Here is a 21,661-nt window from a genome sequence, read left to right as displayed (position 1 = left end):
AATAATCATGTACTGTAGCCCAATGAAACAAAGTTTGGGAGCTGAATTTTTAAATTCGTGGGTGCCACAAGCTGTTTTGTTTTTAAGAAAACTTTCAAAGGAGGAGAATATCAACATTGAAAAAATGTCAGCACCACATGCTTAGACCCTAATAATACTATTATTAATGATAATTTAGAAAAATTATGTCACTGAAGAAAACAATCTTGCTCCACACCACTGACTTTCAGCAGCATTGTTTTGAAGAAATTCGACTTCCCCCTAACTTTGTTTGGCTTCCTCCTGAGGGAAATATCAGCCTGCATCATCCTTTATGTTTGTTACTTTCTGTACCTAAACTTGTCTGCGGGCTTTATTGGGGGATTCTGCAAGAACAGATTTCTGCTCCGCCAGGAAATAAGAAGTGGAATTCCAAATTAAAACATATCACCTGAAGATCATTAAATGCTACTAAAGAAAGTTTATGTCATTAATTTGTTTGTGTCGCCTTACATTAGAGAAAGTATGCTTTTTACCTAGCTTCTTTCCGCAAAGTGTCAAGTGTTGTTCATGTTCTACATTACAAATGAGGAAAGATGTTAATGCTTTTAAAAATGTTACTTGTATATAATGAAATATGTCGCATGAAAGTACAGCAATGCTGAAAAAAAAAAGACAAATTAGTTCATAGCATGAACATCAACGTCCACAACATTGTTATCCTCGTGAAAATGTACGTATTTAATAGGTCCCCAACTAGATTCCCCTTAGGGCTAAATCGATTCATTGAAAAATTTACCAAATGAACTTTTACACTGCAGATGTACCAGATGCTTTAAATCACCTGCGAGACTGTTGACATGCCTCTACAAGTGCTGCTGTTTTGGTTAGCAACGTCATTCAAACGGGCTGCAGTCAAGCGTGGCGTTCCATTTTAAAAGATTTTAAAATGTTGTCGTCTTTTGCCACATGCTTTTATATTTTATTTATTTCACACGAAAAGGGCAACTTATGGCTAACCATGACTCAGCAAGTCAGCCGCTGCACTTTAAATTGGCTCCAGGCAGACATCCGGGATGATTTTTATGCTTTTTTTTTTTTTTTTGCTTTTTTTCGATGACTTTGCAGCGATTTAGCGCACCTTTGCGTGTCAGAGATGAGAGCCAGGGGGGTCGTGTCAGGGAATCTGTTGAGAAATGAGAGGTAGCGTGTTGGTGGTGGCGGTGGAAGTGATGGGGGAAGCTGAGGACTGGGAGCAGATGGGGCAGGATAATTTTGGAGGAGCTAATGAAACAAAAGCAAAGATGAAACCATTGCTCACCCGCTTGCACGCACACAATCAGAAAGGTGGACGTAACACACCTGCACATCCCCCTCATTCACTCAGCTTTCCCACCTTGATACCTACCGTCCAATAAGCTTCCCTTATAATGACTCTTATGCACGCAAGTCAAAATTCCAGCTGCGTTGGTACAGCTGCCACCGCCCGCGGTCCGTCGGTAAAAATAGAGGCAAAACAAATAAACAGAAGTTTCTTTTTCAATTGGGGAGTTTCTCTCAGGTCACCCGAGCCAATGGAGCAAAAGTTTGGAGCTCACTTACAGACTTAAGTGGCGGAAATAACTGGGAAAATGTCAGGCGCTCTAGACAAAAATGACCAAAAAGTCCATCCATCCATATATCTATTTCTTTTTCTTTATTCATTATGTGCAATATGCATATGAATATATCTTTATATACTGTAGATACAGTAGAGGTGCAACGATTAATCAACAACTAATTGATTATCAAATGAATTGTTTAGAGTAGTATGTGTGTGTGTGTGTGTGTGTGTGTGTGTGTGTGTATGTTAACTGCTCTACAGTTTCTCATAACTCCACATTCCTTCTTTTGCATTAAAAGTAGAAAATTCCAAACGGGTCTTCTCAAAAGAGTCTTTCTGTTGCCGTCTGCTGCTTCGTTGTTGTCGAGGCGCATGACATAGCTAGCAGAAACAGACAAATAAATTGCTCAAAGGGATGAGATGTTTTACATACTAGTTGTTTGTGTCCTGACACGCGCGTTGACCACTCACCGAGTGGCGTGACTGGCAGTGTTTTCTTAGCATGATGTCATCAGCATGTTAAGCGGTACAAGGCATTGCGCAGCCCCGATTAGGGCCACCTCGTCTGCAGCCACGTCGGAATGATTGACAGGTGTCTGTTGACATCAGGGAAAAGGGAGCCGAGGATTTGTCACAAGCAGCACCTGTCACTGTCATGTAATGAGGATGTTTATTGTTACTGTTACAGTTATTCCAGTGTGGCACTCAGCTGACAATGTTGCCGCCGAAAGTAACGCAGTGGAGCAAAGTTTGGAGGGTTATGGAGTTATGGAGTCTGTTTTTAGATGATTGAGGGGAGGGTAGGACACTTTTTTTTTCCATGAATTCATAATTTTTTTTTTTCTTAAGTCTGATTACGCCACAACATTTGCCTTGTAAGTTTATAACTTTTGCAAAAAAATATGACTATGAATGAAAAAAATGTTGACTTTATTCTTGCAAAAAGATGATTTTTTTGTAATATGATTTTTTTTGGAGCCATAACGTGGCTATTGGGTGGGCCTGGAAAAAACAGGGCGGGCCTGAATATTTCTCTCACTCAGCACAATCCTCCTGTCCCGACACATTGTATATTCAAATAAAATGACTAACTGAATATGAAGTTCAGATCTTCCTTCGACAGCCACAATTATGCCATTCTTAATATTCAATAAAGTAAAAAACACAGCAAAACACATATTCCCAAATAATTTATTAATATTTTCCAAAAAAATTTAAAGTATATATTTTTTCATGAATCCCACTCGGTGGACAGTCTGTCAATCTGGGTGTCAATCATGGCTCCGCCCCTGGTTATCACTAAATAAAAAATGTTTCCTCAATGTTTTCATGGAAATCTGTTTCATGTAGTCGTATTCTGTCAATATTACTGAATAATACATTGGTGATCCAACAAAAACATAATTTTTTTGTATGTTTAATCTACAAAATGCTGTCTCAGCTCTTATGTACCGGCACACTGTGTGTGTAATCTGTTTGGGAGGCAAATCCACTGGTTCCACTGGCAATGAAAATCAGATAATCCCCCCCCCCCCCCCCCCCCCCCCCCCCCCCCCCCCCCCCCCCCGCGACAGCCATTTATTGAAGACGCCCCACTTGATGGAGCACAGACTCCACCCACCGCCAAGCGATCAATAAAAGGAGAAAGACTATTTCTGATCAATAGAGAAGCTCATCTATTATCCCTGGCAGCTGAGGGAAAGAACGACCCGTCACCGGTTCAAACGGGAGCCGGAATTCACTTTTCATTCGTCTTTTGTTCAAGCGTGATGTGCTGAGCATGCATGAGTGAGTGGAAGCGTGCAGGAATAGGAACAGGTGATGCAAGTCAATCAATGTCTCATCGTTGACCTCGCTGAACCTTGAAGGCAAAGTCGCCCAGGGGAGTCAGAGCATAAATTGGACTCAAGAACAATTCACCTCATCTTAACCTCGACAGTCTCTGGTAGCATCACAAACGTGAGCGTCATGTTAAGACGCAGTTCAAAGGAGCACTTTTTTTTTTTTCCAATATCTTGTTGGACCCAAGACTCATTTGCATTGATTGCATTGTAGATTGAGGTTTGATTTTCATAATATTTAAGCCTTTTTGTTTTTTGATTGACCTAATTCTACAATGTATTAACAATAATAATAATAATAGAATATATAGAATAATGTATTATATTATAATATAATAATAAATTGTTGTAAGGCTGTGATAATCAAAAATCCAACTTTCTTTTTGAACAATGACTTTTTTTCTCCCAAAAGTATGATTTTGAAAAAGTAAATTTACCCTAATAAAAATTTAGTGGGACCTCGGGTTATAAAAATTTAGAATTTTTTTTTTGTATAACATTACAGCTTTATCTTGGAAGACGTTTCCGACTCTTTTTTTTTTTTTTCTTGAAACGTGACTTTAATTATAACAACCAAAGTGCTTTTTCAGGAAATTACTTTATTCTTGAATGATTACAACTTTTTCTTTAACAATTCCGACTTTATTCTCAAAATATTATTTTTCCTCAGAAAGTATGAATTTATTCTTACGACATTGTAAGATTTTTTTCTCATGAGACAAAAAAATGGCTGTTCTTGCAAAAAATGTACTTTTTTCGCTCCTAGTATTACATTTTTCTTGAAAAATTCCGACTTTACTCTCCAAAATATTTTGACTTGTTCCTGAAAGAGTATGACTTCATTCTTGAAATGTTTCAGCTCACATTTTTTTTTCTCGCAATATCAAAATTCATGACAAATCTCGTAAAATTATTCATTTGGACCTTTAATGACACTGCTAACTGGTGGAGAAATACAAATTTTATGCCGGGTTATGTTTCCTGGTTCCATTACTCCATAATGTCATCCAAAAATGGTAGCTTTACTCGAGTAGAATATTTCTGTACCATTTCCACCTCTGGCTGTCAATTCTGTGAAGATAGAATGAAGTCAAGTCATGCGCTTACTGCAAACAATCCAAAATTGATAAGAACACGCTCGGACCAACTGGTCTTTGGTCCTATCATGACATCTTGGTGTCAAAGTTGTTTTAAGATAGCTGCTGGAAAATGCCATCTCTTCTGTTCTATGTGATGCTGTTCGATTGGATTCCATTCCTGGATTGTGTGCGCCGTGTCGGTCCGTGGCGCGCTAACCGCGGGCTCCATCTGTCGCCTCGGGCAGCGCAACTCGATTGCGTCTCCAGGGAAACCACAGCCAGAGAGTTTTCTGAATGCGTGTGTAGGAAGGAGGGTTATCTCTGTTTGTTTAGATCTTTTCAGCCAGAAAACCCACTTGGTGCAAAAAAACAAACAAAAAAAAAAAATACACATTGGATCAGCTTGTGCTCAGTCTTGCCTCTTTTACAGTCTAATAATTTTCATCTTCAAGTTTGACCGAGTGCTAAATTGCACCTGCATTTAAATTTCTCATCTCGGCAATATTTTTTTCTTTTCGATAACTGGATGCTTCCAACTTTGTGTGGAAAAGTTTTGTGAAGGCGCTTTTTCTCTGTCGAGGTCATGTACGTCACATCTCGGTCGATAGATAGATGCTCCACTTGACATTGATGTCATCTCGACATCGCTTGACATACCGCTTCCGGAGCAATTACGTCAAAGGAGGCTAATTTGCTCTGTGTAGCTGCTCTTGCATCCTCCGTATGCATCACTCACATCTGCCTCAGATAAGAAATTGGATTTTTTTTTTTTGTATGTTTAGTGTCAACATTATACAAAGTAGCATATGGATTGCCAAAAGTTTCACTCTTGACATTGAAATGGTTTTCTTTTTTGCGAAACCACAAACTCTAAAACAACAAAAACAAGACTGAGAAAGGGAAAACGTCAGCGGCTTTGGAACAATGCGATTTTTTTTTTCTCACATCACATACTCTGTTCGAATATGATGTGTCTGTCTTCCAACATATTGGCATTTCTCTCCCCCTTAATCGATGTGAGAAGCCAAGATTCACCCCCTAATCTTTATCTTCTACTCAAAAGCTGTCCTGATCTCAACTCCAACGTGATGCAATGCTGCCATCTACTAGGTTCTGTTAGTCATTACAGTGGTTAAAAAACCTGGATTTCACAGACAAGCAGGGTTAGACCAGCACTGGTTGAAAAATGTACTAGAAAAATATATTCATCGGTGGCATTAAATGGTTGGCTTCCATTTGACAAACATGAACACCCACAGCAGTGAATGAGTTACAGAATTGGTGATACTGTATTTTCACTCAATTATTTGTTATTTTTATTCCGTATTGGGTTGAGCCCCGGAAGTCGACCAAAATATTTGCTCCAAACCAAACTGGCCTTGAGACTTTTCCGTGCGTCTTGTCAATATAGACGCGCCCTATTTCATGTCGTGAAACTGGCGTCAGGCGCTCCGTTTTTTCTACGGTAACTTTTTAGGGGGTCGCACATGAGTGAGCTGTAAGGGGAGTTGTGCTGGATACAGTACATGCTGGATACAGTACATGCGCCTGGAGTTTTGACACCAGTTAGATAAGATCCTCACACACACACGCAAGCACGTGGCCTCTTGTTGTTTTGGTGTGTGCTCATTAGCGGTTAGCTTGTATGAAAACATTCAAACATGACTTTGTTCCACTGCCTGGCCATCTGTCACTGCTCTCCTCCTCCGCTCACCTACAGCATGTTCGCTGGCCTAATTGCAATTAAAACCCGCGCATGGGAAGTGTGTGCGTGCGTGCGTCTGGGTGTGTGTGTGTGTGTGTGTGTTTGTGAGTGCACTACTCTCATCACCCTTGACTAGACTAATTAAATTAAGAAAACTGTCTCCTGTAATGGAAAAAGTCTTAACAAATAGTTTCAAAGTACCACTTGAGCTCACTGAGCGTCTTCTTCTAAAGTATTCAATACTTTTTTTTTTTTGTGATGCAACCACAGAAGTGTACTGGTGAGGGCAAAAGTGGGATGAAAATGATACTATCCAGAAGCAGATATTTTTTATAAAACCAAATTAGCTCAATGCTAACACATAATGCAAAACACCATAGACAGGCAACGAAAACTAGCATTTCATAGTGTTATAATCCATAAAACAAATGATATTTGAGCACAAATGGGTGAAGCAACTTCTGTAGACATACAGTATAACAATATTCACGGGTCTAGTATATATTATTTATCCTCTTATAAACAACCAATATTATTGCAGCTCGCCAAACAGCTGTTTACGTATGTATATATCGTTTGCCTCCTGGGGGCCAAGGCACACACACCAGAAAGAGCCTCACAATTAATCGAAGCATTCAATCATGATGTGAAAGCTGTTTAATTATTTACATTGTATTTTATTATAACTGTATGTTTTTACAAAGTGCAATAGTGTAGTGCAATTTTACTTAAAAAAAAATGTTGGTGTGTTTTGAGGAGCTGTAACGACATAATGTCATTTCCATTCACCTCCAGTGGGGAAAGATGATTTGAGATGTGAATGTTTTGAGTGGCCAGCGTGGTCACTGAAACAATTAAACGCAATCAAGGCACTACTGTATTTTTATGTCATCAATAATACACGTTTGGACATTATTAGCTTCCTTTTTGCACTTCTGTGAGTTGTTAAATGTTAATGTTTCTGAGCAAAACACTGACTGTGCTTTTTTTTTTTTTTTTTTTTTAGCTTTGAGCCATGTTGTTAATGTAAGCAGTGCACATCGGAAAAAAAAAACCTGACAAAGTAAAATCGATAAAATAGATGAATTGCCTAGTCCTAAACTTTTTACACGTTCTCAACACTTAATACTTCACTACATGCGCCGACCAGATGTCGCCTCAACACATCGGTGAGAACCCAGAGGTGCTCGACATCTGGACAAAACACTCTTCACACAATCACACACACACACACACACACACACATTCACGCAAACACACACACACGCACAAAAGTGAGGTTACCTAATAAGGACATCACTTAGAAGACACCCCGACAGCTTCCCGGCAAGTAGGTGGAAGTTATCATCATGTTATACGGCGTGCACACACACACACACACACACACGCACACCCACCCACACACGTGTGTTTCCAATCAAGATTTACAAGCGTACCACTGACATTTCCGATGTGTGAGCGTGTGTGTGTGTGCGTGCGTGTTAGGGAGTCCCCGGGATGTTCCAAAGGGCCTTATTTGGTTTGCAAGCCATACTTCAGATAGGGACAAAGATAGAGAAGACATGAGGGGGAAACTCCCTATGAAGACGAACTGAACAAAATAGTCAAAAGAACACAAAGAGGGACTTCGAGAGACACTCGCACGCACGCACACATAGCAGTATAAAATGAAGAGCATCTGTTCACGGCTTCATCAAGTGTTTGTCATTGTGCCGTCCAATAAAGACGAGCAGTCCCGTAAATGTGATTTTACAGGGCCGCCAGGCATCACAATGCAAGTGTGAGCTGAGGAGAACAATGCGCAAAATGGAAGCCACCGCGCTAAGACGCTATTATGTATCTCGAGGGACCTCCGAAGTCGAAATTGCCTGAAATCGGACAGAACTGTTGGGAAAAAGGACGCAGCGGGACCTCGGGTTATGAACTTCAATGGTCCAGTGAGCCCGTTTGTAACCTGAAAGAGATGCTACGATTCTTTATATAACATGCATATTGTAGAAAATATTTTCTGACGGAAATAAAGTGATTTTCGGATTTCTTTTATACCACGTCAATCGTTTATGATTGGATGACCAAGGCTGCGGAGTCGGGACTTCCGTTGACATAGGCAAGGACTTTCCGCCTAACTAGAGGGATACAACTAGTTTTCAGTTAGCAGTGCGTTATGCCCGTTGCTCTGCTCGTCCATGCCAAGAACGGTTGCGTACAGAAAAAAAAATGGTAAATACAGGTTTTTTTTCAATGACAATTTTGTGCAGAATTTGAATTGTTCGTAAACAGGGACCTTCCTCGGAGTATGCCATTGTTGACACTTCTTTAACTTTTTTTTTTTTACATTTTTTTTGTGACTACCGGTCACCATAAACAGTGTCACTTAGTATCAAACTTACATTTTTATTCTTTTTACAAAAATACATTTTCACTCTCATATAATAATACTAAAATAAAACTATTTTATTTTCAGGCCAAAAAGGACAACCCTAATAGTACCTCTCCACTTTCTTGCAAGAAATAGAACTCTCTTAGTTTCATAACAGTGAACAACAAAAGATTCCCCACAACACAGTGTGTTAAAAAAAAAATGTAAATGAACTCATGTGTGAAGTTGTGCAGCTGCCATGTTTAAATGAGCTCCGCCGTACAGCTGCGGACACAAGAGACAAACAATGCGGTGCGTCAAGGGGTAAGGTAGCAAGTGTTCGCCTTAATTAATTTGGAAGTTGAACCGTAGCGTCGTGTCCCAGGTGTGAATATTTGTCTGAGCTCACATGCTCCTTATTAGCCTCTATAAAGACCACAATGTGTTGTGTGTGTGTGTGTGTATATGAGCTCATTAGCCCACCGCTGACAGAATGTTGTTGTGGTTAGCTTCTGCGGCTAACGACATTATCAGCCTGTAAAACCACACGTGAATGCAGGCGCCACTTTCCCTTTTAGTGAGTTCAGTGGTCGTCCACCTTTCGCTGTTTGCTCTTCATGAATTCATCTAGTCGCGTTATTTCTGTGGATTACATTTCCTGAAAAAGTCCCATCCCTTTGCAGGTTTTGTGCTTTTTTTTTTTTTTTTTTTTTTTTACAATGTTTCAAGTTGGCGCCAAAGTGTGTTGAAGTGACACGACATATTTGTATGTCAGGGAGGAGCCAAGTTTAGTCTGGGTTGTAAGTGGAAGTTACAGAGATTCTTGGCCACATGTGTATGTACTGTGCAGTCAAGTCAAGAGACCCAATTCTATGTACACAAACTATTAAAAAGTCATATTGTAAAAAAAAAAAATCAAACTTTCATAATATAATTAAATTTATAGTTGACATAAACAATCAAGAGCGCATGCAACCTGCATGTTCACTAGAGTGCACTCATTTTGTTCACAAGTCCACCCACGACAAATCTGTTCTGCGCAAACAAAGCAGTCTGCAGCCTGAGAGGCTACACACACACACACACACACGCGCGCACACACACTCACATGCACATGATCACATATGGGGCCTTTTTAAAATACACGTTTTTTAGTTCTTCAACAATATATGCACGCCAACTGTGTTTTGTCACTGCTGTCAGTTGGATGTGATTGTCCACTGTGTTCAGCCCTAACATATATACGCACACGCACTCACTTAAAATAAAACCTCTGTTTCCCAAACTCTCTTTTTCCGATCCAAATATGTCATGGAGGGGCGAGGTTTGCGTGACCAAATTTGATGATAATAATAATAAGATTGTGCTTTACAACTTCCTGCATGAATTTGTGCTAGGGAAACTGTTTACATTCATATGCATCATGAATTTTTCACACAAAAAATACATGCGTACAGTCATTTAATAGCAATTTCATCTTCGGCACATTATTGCAATCTGGAAACATAGCAACAACAAAGAAAAAAAAATGATTTTAATGCTGTTATTCTTCAAACAAGTAACAAACATCCAGTGCATTAAATACACTTAAAATGCAATTAATACATACTTAATGTGGTTCGTTTATTTAAAAGTAACGTGCAGTGCATACGATTCATACATTTACAGTGCTTTTATATTCATACTGTACATCAATGCGCACATATTATTACAGACACTATAGAATGAATCAATATTGAATGCAATTAATAAACAAAAACAGTACAAGTGCATCCGCCCAGTACCACCGATCCACCCACAGTGCAATTAATAAACTTGAATTTTCTTTTTTTTTTTTCCACTTTCTAGCCATAAAAGACATGTACCGCTATAAACACCCGAAAGGTGCTAAAGTGTGAAAAGAGATGCGAGGGAGGAGAAGTGATACGTCTCAGCTGCTTTAGAGGAGGCAGATGGAGGCCGTTTGTCAGGGATGTAAACACACGAGGGGTCCAGCGAGTGCACCTTTCTTTCCAAGTCCAAATTCCCCCCCGAAGTTTGTGTGTGAGTGTGAGTGTGTGCGTGCGCTTCCCACCCATGTATGAAGGCACCACTGTCTCCAATCCGTAAGGATCAACTGTAGTGTGGAGAAGTGAGGATCACCCACTGGGAATCAAATTAAGGTGGGACCTCTCAAGTCGATTTCTTTTTCCCCAAAAGGAAATTAAGGGAACTGAACTGTTTCTTACAAGTAACTTTTTTTCCTCTACTAGTGCCACTTTTGGCCTACTGGCAATCAATTAATCTGCACTAGTAATACTTTGAGGCCCAATTTGTAGACGTGCCACACACTAGTAGCCTCCTGGACCCTACTAGTAGTATCAAATGATCCATTAGTTGAATGCAATATGGGGTGGGGGGTGGGGGTTTGGGGTGAGTCAAAAGTGTGCACTACTAGTGCTACTAGTGAAGCGCTAGTGAAGCGCTAGATGTTACCGCAACTTGTGGGAGTCTATAATGTTACTAGTAGTACTAGAAGCAGGCGGTTATAAACTAGTGCGCAGTTTGGCCTTAGTAATGCTCACTAGTAACATGTAGGTGTCATACTAGTATGCTAAAATTGTGAGGGCAAGCAGCGTACTAATACACGGACCTTAAACTGCATATCAAAAATGCATTTATTTCATGTACTTTACATTCATCTTAAGTAGCATTTTTTTTCCATTAGTTCAGGACATTTGTGCACACTAGTAGAACAACTTTTGCATACTAGTAGGATAAATATCTACACGGTATATATATTACTTGTGAGGCAAAATTGTGCACTAGTTGACTACCAGTCTGTACCACTAGTTAAATGCTGGATTTGAACTAGTTGTAGGTTTTCACAATGTCTCAAGTAGCAAAATGGCAAGGGCACAAGAGTAGAAGGACTGTAATAATAGTAGTAGAAGTAACTAGTGAGACCAAACTACTTGTGGGCATTTTGGTGCTGCTGGTCCAAGAGGTTACTAGTGTGTGGCACATGGCTACTAGTTTGGCCGAGTAGTGTAACTCGTCCAGAACAGTTTATTAGTAAGGTTTAAATGTGTACCAGTTGCCCAAAAGTGGCACTAGTAATGGAAAAAACCTACTATCGTGTGCACTAGTGAAAGAGTATACTTGGACCTACATGGTACATGGACCTTAAGATGGATATCGAATAAATGCTTTAAACGGCTTTTCACACACAAACTCACGCACACGGCAGCAGAGAGTCATTTGTTTACACTGTCCTCACTGTATATATCATCACGTGATTGGATACAGGCGCTTCGACACAACTTACTGCAAACAATGTAGGCTACTGTCAAATATTATACACACATAGCACCAAAGTTAGTGAGAGTGTGTGTGGATGTCAAGACACACACACACACACACACACACACACACACACACACATTGGTCTGGAAACAATCTTCTCTGCCCCTGTTGGTGGACCAAATATCCCTTCGCCATGACAACGCATCACACTAGCCAGCGTGTGGCTCACGTGCAGAATATGCGCCTCATCTTTGGTTTTTTCACATGATGAATGAATGTGTGCGTGTGTGCCGTCTGGGAATGTGTGTGCGTGCGCGTGTGCTCATGTGCGATGTCTGCCAGCTTCAACAGACAAGTCACCATTCCCGAATTCGGGGGGGGGACAGTCCGCCACCCACTCATCGATTTCCTGCTGTTTAACTAATAGGGCCGACGACCCGATTTGACCGTTTTCCATATGACCTCACTCGATTCCACCACGTGTCACCTCCGCTAGCGCCAGACGAATGGCTCGGTTAGCACGACTACGTTTAAAAAGACACTTTCCCACACTTCCATTTCAGTTTGGATTCTGATTCTGCTTTCTTATTGAGGGCAAGAGGGCTCGTGACCCACCAGATCCAGCAGACAGAGCCGCTTTGTAATTCTCATTACCGCCATCTACAGGACCGGAGTCACGCACTTTTTGTTTTGATTTAGTTAGTTGATGTGGTTGCATTGACAACTATGAGTGAGTGTAATTATGTTTGATCCTTATGATTCAACATAGAGAGACACTCAGAGGGGAGTTAATTAAGGTAAAACATTTGCATAATAGTTTGATTATGCCTCATTAAGTGCACCCTGACATGCCTCCTCAATTAGCTCCACTAAATGGTCTCCATTCCCCCTCTACACCTCCTTTATACGTCACAGAATGTCCCCCATCTATCCTTTACATCTCCTCTAAACTTTCAAAATGTCTTCTATTTCACCTCGATACCTCACTCTAAAAACAATTGGGTCAATAATAACCCAACTATCGGTCAAAAAGGACAGACTGCTACTTCACCCATCCAACTCCTGGGTCAAAAAAAAAAATCTTTTTTGGGCCAAAAATGGATAGACCCACGACTAGAGTCAATTTGACCAAAGTTTGGGTTGTTTTGTAAAAAAAAAAAATAATAATAATAATTGTTTTTTAAATGAGCAGCCAGTCCAATTTTTGGACCAAAATTTGATTCTTTTTTACATCACAGTTTTAAGAGTCATCATTAAAACTAAATTCATACAAAGTTTACAAAGAGTTTATTGTGCAGCAACACTCAAAACTATATTTATTTTAGATGTTACACTCTAAAACGAGTTGGGTAAAAAATAAAAAAAATAAAAAAATTGGTAGAAGGAAGGACAGACCCAACGTTTTGTGAATAACCCACAAAGAATGTGTTTTGTAAACCAACCCCGAAATGGGTTTTGTAAAACAACACAAAAAATGAATTCTTTTGTACGACAAAAATCGGTTAATTTGTACAAAATAACCAAAAAATTTTTGTTTTGTGAATTATTCATTTCACCCTACTTTTTGGGTTGAATAAATAACCCGCAAAGTTTTGTTGGTCCCTTTTTTGACCCAATTTGGGTTATTTTTGACCCAACTGTTTTTCGAGTTTATCTTCCAAAATGTCCTAATTTCCTCCACTAATCCTCCAGAAAACATCCTTCTCCATCTTATCCCTGTATGTTCACCATTGCTACTCTAGAACTTCACAAAATGTCCCCCGATTCTCCTCTCTACCTCCACATCTTTCCCCCGCCCGCTCTCTATCATTCCTGCGTTAATCCTCAATCCATCGCTCCTCCATTCCTCTCCAATCTGCCCTCCAGCACTCCTCTCTTCTTTCTCCATTTGTCGTCCCTCCTTCTTCCATCTTTCCATAACTTGCCCTTTATCACTCATCCATCCTTCCATAGTAAGTCCTCCACCGTTCGACAATCCATCGTCCCTCCATCCACTGTCCATATCTGCTCCATCCTTGCACAATCCACCGTCCGTCCTTTATCCACCCGTCCTCCCTTCTCCTTAATCTCTCACCTGTTCATCACCCATACATCATCCCTCCATCCATCATCCCTCCATCCTTCCTCCAGCTGCTGCGAACGTAGCAGTCTGTTTGTCGTTGGCTTCTTCCCCAGTCCAGAAGGTTGAGAACTCTTTTCCATCTGCTCTTATGGGACAATTATAAACGAGCGCACCCCTCTAATAGGTTAATCCCCTCTGCTTTGTGCGTGTGTGTGTGTTGGTAATTTACAGGATTAAACTCTGCTTTGCTTGGATCAAGCGGCAGATAGATCAACCTGCGTGTACATAATGAGATAATTAGAGGGCTGCTCCACGTCTTCCGCCGCCATGACAATTAAGTCCATTAAAGTGCCTTTAAAGTGCAACGTGAACCACACATCTTGTCTTAATGCACTATTTTGTATCCTTTGCTATCGTCTATACAACTCTACAAAGCCCACTTTTAGGTGCATTCTAATCTTATCTGTGCATATCATTCAAAGTACACAGATAAGAGACATTGTCATTTTGTTGTGACCACAAGGCTTATTTTATGGTTTGTTTCCGAACATTGTGAGCATTTATGTGCGGTTTTATGTTGCGGTGCCCTACGGGCCTGATTACAAGCGTTCTTTCAGATGTCCTTGTAGTGGATTTGGAGCTGGGGTTTTTTTGGTCCAGATGGGGGAACACAGATAAAAAAAGCACACATACAGCTTGCTGAAAAGTACTCGATTGACGGGGGTCCGTCGAGCTAGTGTTGCTGTAGTTGCGTAGCGGCTTGATGAGTTCATCATTGGGGCATGAAAACAATTGGAAAACGATTGCTAAGCGTTTAAGGGAAGTTTTCTGCAGGTTTCGTCTTCTCCTTCTTCTTACATCTACTATCCTTTCTTCACACTGTTTTTCATGTGATCTTGAAGTCTTTTGTCCAAAACTGTGCCGCCACTAGTAGGTCCGTCGCAAATTCAGCCAAACAAGCCAGACAAATCCCATTAGAAATTGGTGAGGCATCATTTTGTTACAAAAGCAAAACAGCCTTGAGGAAAATTATCGTTCCGAGTGGTTTGGTGACCTTGCGCTGCCATTTAATCTCATTAAGGTCCACCTGAGGCTGAATCATGACCTTGCAAAACAAATGTGTCCTACTCTCTATATGACATAATTCTTTAAATGGTATCAACACTCGTGCAATATGGCTGTGAATATTTTTGACTGAATTTCTGGTGGAATGTGATGATTTCCCACATGTACCAAATTAATTTAAATTAGTAATTCAAGTTTAGTTCCTCCGAATGTCAAAACACTGACTCTGTTGGTTCCATTTCTAAATACCAAAGTAGCATCCAAAGTATGTGTTGTGTATTTATGGTGAGTGATTATGCTCCACCGCCAAGCTCCGCTACAGTTAAAAACTAAAATAAAAATGTTTTGCAAGATAGTGTGCCAGATTCTGCCAGAATCTAGAAAAAGGCCAAAATAATTCTAGAATGACTGCTTCAAACCAAAATATCAGATTTCTTGTGTCTATTTGCGCATGGCTTTCTAAGACTTTTTTGTACATCTACTCATGATAGACGTCAACCAAATTTCTCGATGCCAAAACAAACTGGCTTTTTTGGGCTGAATTATCAAAACATTCCAGTCGGAGGAATTCACCTTTGAAGGGGCCCTGAAAGTTTTGGCCACTTCAAATCAAAATGGCATTTTTTTTGTATCTTTTTTTGCATGGCTTCTTGAGCCTTTTTTTGTGCTTCTATCCCTAATAGATTTTTTTTTTACCAAATTTCACATTGCTAAGTCAAACTGGCGTCGAGGGCTTAATTTTGTAAATATTCCAGTAGAAATGTGGCTTTGGAAAAGCCCTGGAAATAAATCAAAATGGCTGCTTCAAATCAAAATGGCAGATTTTTTGGTGTCTTTAGTAGCTAGTTTTCGCATATAATGCCATGTAAAAGTTTCACTTGGATTAACAAGCTTGCAAAAAATGGTGGCTTATTTTACTATCAAAAAAACATTAAAAGGTGATTTATCTTTGCCGAATAATAGTTTTGCACTGTATGGTGGGAAATCCAAAACTTCCTGTTTCCTCTTAATTTTCCAGCCTTTCTTCTCACTTTTCTCTTTGCTTCTTTTTCCCCCCCTTCTCTTCCTCCTTTCCTTTCCTCCCTCCTCCTCTTCAGTAAAACCATCAACGTGAAAATAATTGATGACGAGGAGTATGAGAAGAACAAAACCTTCTACGTAGAGATCGGAGAACCTCGCCTGGTGGAGAGCGACGAATCCAAAGGTCGGCAGGAGCCTCATTGAGCGAATCACCGCCTTGTGCACCACATCAACCTCCTCATGTGTGTCTGTGTGTGTGTTTTGTGTATTCATTTGTGCCATGTTGTTTGGTTTTTACACCATGCATGCATTTACCACTCCCCTCTATGTGTGTGTGTGTGTGTGTGTGTGTGTGTGGGTGTCCCATACAGGAAGAGCATAACGGTTAGGATCTTAGACCGTGAGGAGTACAATAAGCAGTCCTCCTTCTACATTCTACTCCAAGCCCCCCAGTGGAGGAAAGGCAACGGGACAGATTGGACAGGTGTGAGACCCCCTCCCCCAATCCCTACAGCAAGGAGAATTTGCTCCATAAATCCCTCAATCAACTGGCCACCCTGTTTGGACTAGTTAACTTGAATTTGAATCTAATTTGAATCAACACCAAATTGTATATCTTTACGCTGTTCATAAAACAACTCTCTAATAGGGTTCATTATTTGGTTTCAAAACACAAATTTCTGAATCAGTCTAATTTTACACCAAATTGTAGGCATTCATAGATGCATGTCGTCCTATGTTTATGTACCCACAAATGCGGCATCTTAATCTAAGTCTGCAGCAAATTTTCCAACGTTTGAGATGCCCACTACATTTTTGTCATAAAGAGTCAGGATTGATTCACAGGTAAATTGAATATCTGGCAACATACAAAAATAACAGGCACCCCAGAGTCCGGCAGCTCAATCAAGACCAAATTCTACAACCCTTGTAGATTACCTTTTTTTTATTATTATTTTTTTTTAATTAAAAAAAAAAAAATCTGATTCATGTTATTATTTGGAAAATATTGGAAAATGAGAAATTTATTGCAACTTGTAATAGGTAAAATCTGCACCTGAATTCATAATTTAAAACAAAAAAACGCAACATTTTTATGTCGAACCCAAAACCTAATTTGAACGCATCAAAATACTTTTTTTTTTTTTTTTTAAATAATGTAACCTTTTATATTTTTAAGTATCAGCATATTAATAATAATGACAGCTTTCCCATGATTATCATGACCTTTCTTTGCTGGTTGGCTGTGCAAAATCATACACCGTAGTGCCACTGTATGGCATCCATTTTGACAGGCCTTTTGATTGAGGTTAAGCACTTCTCCTGCTTCTCTTTTTTTTTTTTTGTATACAATTTTCTCTACTTTTCCTCCTTTGCTTCCCTTAAGAGGTTTGCTTGAGTGGGAATCACACCTGTCCTCTCATCTTCCTCCACCGCCTCCTCCTGGCTTCCTTTTTCTTCTTTTTCCCGCCACTCAGGAGCTTTCAGGGCTTCTTGTGCAAGATGTGAAATCTGCTGCTGGGGTTTAAAATGTCAGAGCTTTCTCACTGTGACATTTGTAAAGTGTTCACAGGTGGAATGTGCATTGAGGGTGGGCGAAAAAGCACGCAGACAGGCACATAAAGGCTGTGCTTTACTCCAGCTCTGAAGTATAGGAAAAAAATAGATATCGCAAATCATAAGAGGATGACACAAAGCCTAAAACACACATTAAACACTGACACAAATCGTTTATATTAAAATAACCTTCATATGACATGATAACCATTCACCAATATTTAACCGCACAAATGTTAACTTTTCATACATTCTACAAACACATAACCAAATCAGAGCACTTACAAAATATGTTGTTTTTTTTGTTTTTTTTTGGCTCCATAATGACAAAATAGTCACTGGATATGTTGTCTCCGGAGAGATAAAATATATCACTATAGTTTCCACTTGCTGTCCGGGGAAGAAATTGATGTCTTTACACCACTTATAACTCTACTGTGTACACTCATTAAAGTAAGTCCATATCACACACAAACAGTACTATCAGTGCGTTGTGCACTTTGAGCGCTGCAGTGCATTGTGGGTATTTACCTGGTCCTGCGCACATTTTTATGACCTCCATCTCTGCATGCGCGTGTACTCGTGTGTCGTCGGAAAAGGCATCTGATGATGTTCACGTTTCATAGTGCTCATCGGGCGCTGCGTTGCATTTTAGTAGTTTGGCCATCTAATGAGTTCCAATATAACGGCTGTTAAGTTGATTAGTCAAGCTACGAATAGTTTGTCTGCGCTTGTTTTCACTTTTGAGTTTTTAGCCTGTGTTTATACAAATGAAGAAATGGAACCAACATGAAAACTAGAGAGTATGCTTACTCTTTAACACACATTTTCAGATCCTCTTTTAGATTAGCGTTTGAAAAAAAATGTAAAAAAAACATAGATATGTCTTTGGCAATGAATGAGTTAAAAATAAATGGCTTCACAACTCCTAATAGCAATTACTACTTGTCTATCAGCCATGTTAAATATTTCAATGTGGCTGATTATACACGTGAATTAAATTTAAGAACGTTTGTGTGTGTGCTTTCACATCGAAGTCACACAAGGAAGCTGACTCAGAACACGAATGACTAGTCTCATTTCATTTTCAAGTCGCAGGTGAGGTCACGCACATCCGACGTGTGTGTGAGAGAGAAGTTTGTGGATGACCTCGTGATATTACACGTTTATTTTGCGGTATATATATAAAAAAATAAAAAAAAGCCTAGGGAGTGCAAGAGGCGAGTTCACAGCAGGCTGAAAGTGCAGCGTGTGAGGAAGGAACAGCCCTGAGAGGGGAAAACAGCCCAAAACACATGGGTCAGGACCCCCTCCCCTCCCCTCCCCACACACCCGCACACACACCCACACACGCATTCACACACACATGCGCACAGCGGCTCTCAGTGGGAATATACGTGACAGATTTTGTCTGACAGCAATGTCCTCTCGCCCTCCTTTTTCCTTGACTCCTCTGTGTGTGTTTGTGTGTTCGTGTTGTGTTGCATAACCTCAGTGTTAGCATCTGCTAATTGTGTGAATATTCACTTTTTTCACATTCTTCTCCTTCCTTGTTTCTCAAGTGATTCAAACACATTTTTTTTCACATTTCTCACATTTTTCAGTAGTCCACATTTTACCGCACAAAAATGCAAAATCAAAGCAGACATTTGACAATATTATGAAATCATTCAGAAATTCACCACCAATTCAAACGGTTCCAACTTACCAAATGTTAGCATTTGATCATCTCTCATTATACTAATTAAAAAATATATATATTTTCAAATTCAATATCGTACATTTCAATAATAATTCCACAGTATTTCAGTTCAGCATCAGCTCTTCAGGCAATTTCAGCAGTTATTGCATTCTCAAGCACCAAGACAAGAGACCAAAAAACGAGCGCCGGTCCACCTCCTGCAGTTGTCACAGCCATCTCGTGTCATTCAGCTGGTCATTATGAGGGTCTGTGGACATGTTGTAAAGTCTGCGTTGTTGGCTAATGTGTGCTTAAACGGGCGGCGACAGCTCTTAAGTGCTGCAGCATAACCTGGAGGGCCCGATTGTCACCATGGCCAACAATGCTTTGACCTTAATTACTACCTTGTTGTCAAGCAGTTACTTTACTACTTGTCTTTTGTTCGTTAAACACAACTAAATTAAGTTAATCCAACATTTGATACTGCATAACGTAAAGCTACACAGCTAGCTTGTTAATTTACACGCTAGTAGCAAAACGATAATACCTGTTAGGGTTGTTTCATTTCACTTTACATGCTAATGTTGCAACATTAGTGAAGGAATGTTTTTGTTTTGATTGCTTATATTAGCCCTACATCATGCATTTGCCCCTCCCCAGACACACATAGCTAGCTAGATAACTTGATGGATATTATGACTTTGCTACTTCCCACTTCTTGTACTATTTTTTTTTTAGATCAACACCACAAAATTAAGTTTATGTAATGTGAATTTAAACTCAAATTTTCCTTATTTGGATACCTCACAGAAAGCTATCTTGCTAACTGCTATGCCAGCAACTGAGCACAACAAAAAAATCTAACTGATATAAATTCAAACGTTGTCGTCAAGTGGTTACACACTACATGTAGTTTGTTAGACACATTAATAAGTTAATACAAGTTTTCGTTGTTGTCCTCGCAGAAAGTAAGCTTTCTAACTTCCTTGGTAGTGATGATTAATTTTGTTAAAATGTTTCAAAATGTGTTTGACTTAGCTCTTGCAGGTCACACTTTTAACAAGTAGCTTTATTATCTTTGGTTGTGTTAAAATGCTTAAAAAATGTGTTAAAAATGGGTTGCATGATATGACAATGTAGCTAAATCAATCACCTATTTGTTGTCAACCCACTACCTGTGTATTGTTAGTGCAACATAATTAAAATAAGTTACGTTAACTTGAAAGTTTTGTTTGTTGTCCTCATAGAATGCTCATTGACATGCTAGCGACTAACTAATTCTTTTTAATCCTATTAAAATGTTTTAAACTTGTTTCTTGGGTAACAGGTGGTATTGGGTTGGTATGTTTCACATTACACAACAACGTCACAAATTTAGTTAAGCATATTTTTAGGGTTGACAGCATTATTCAATCAGGAGCTGGTGTTAGCTCATTAGCGCAATAGCCCATCTCGAGATCGATACCTCAGTGTTTTTCTGCATTAAAAATGTAGACATTTCTGTTGTGTTTTGTGCAGAAGAGAAGCAGCAGCAGAAGGAAGAAGAGATTGCGGAGGAAGAAGAAGCTCTGACAGGGAAGGACGAGGAGGAGAGGCGCATCGCCGAGATGGGGCGCCCCATGCTGGGAGATCACGTCAAACTGGAGGTGGTCATTGAGGAATCCTACGAGTTCAAGGTAAGGCTGACAAAGTCATGAATGGACACGTGTATTTTCTTAGGAACATTTATCATTTTTTCTCAAATGGCCTCCACTGTAATTTACACCATGCTCCAATTAATCAGTCAGTGCATGACTCACCTTAAACAAATGCATCTTTTTTTTCTTCAGGAAACCAAAAAAACAAAAACAAAAAACAATATATTTATATGTATATATAAATATAAAGGAGAAGATGCAGTTAAGCGAATATGTTTTGGCAAAAGAGCGCTAAGATGCAACAATGGCGCCAGTGTGCCGCTTGACACACTTCCCCTGCCAAATAGTGCACCCACACATCGACCATGAATCAAAGGGCACATAATTTGCCCCTGTTACCGTATCACACTGCCCGCATCTATCTATTACTGACACCCACAGGACTGGAGTGGAACTACATCTCTGAATTTGATTGGCATTTCTTTCTGGATTGCCACAAAATTGAAACTTTTAAAAGGGAAGCAAAATCCTTGCCATTTCATGTTGTCTAATCTTTCCTTCCAATTTAGAGCATTTATGAAGAACTGAGGTAATAGTCTTACACACACACACACACATACACGCATCAGCGCTAATTAAGTGAGCGGCGGGACTGTTATCCTCCTCCTTTCTTTGCACTTCAGAGGGAGAACCGGGTTGCTAATTGTGTTGAATGGATCTTGGACGGGGGAAGATAAAGCTTTGCACATACACACACACGCACACACCCCCCCCCCCCACACACACAC

At 39.8% G+C, this 21,661-nt stretch overlaps 1 protein-coding gene across 3 annotated transcripts in view; it reads left to right on the top strand.

The window, feature by feature from the left end:
- slc8a1b (solute carrier family 8 member 1b) overlaps window positions 1–21,661 on the top strand; it is a 163,820-nt gene that overhangs the window by 124,485 nt on the left and 17,674 nt on the right. For 2 of the 3 annotated variants that reach the window (XM_086045222.1, XM_086045223.1), the window contains exons 7-8: window positions 16,370–16,482; window positions 20,755–20,912. In XM_086045222.1, coding sequence (XP_085901348.1) covers window positions 16,370–16,482; window positions 20,755–20,912 — 271 coding nt within the window. Of the gene's footprint in view, window positions 1–16,075; window positions 16,183–16,369; window positions 16,483–20,754; window positions 20,913–21,661 lie in introns of all 3 variants that reach the window. The other variant, XM_086045224.1, reaches the window with a different exon arrangement.

This window comes from Filicampus tigris, chromosome 11, assembly GCF_054856515.1.
Source record: "Filicampus tigris isolate MCC_2025a chromosome 11, RoL_Ftig_1.0, whole genome shotgun sequence".
NCBI classification, from domain to species: domain Eukaryota; kingdom Metazoa; phylum Chordata; class Actinopteri; order Syngnathiformes; family Syngnathidae; genus Filicampus; species Filicampus tigris.
Note: the sequence above shows the minus strand (reverse complement) of the source record. Positions and strands in the feature narration are given on the sequence as shown.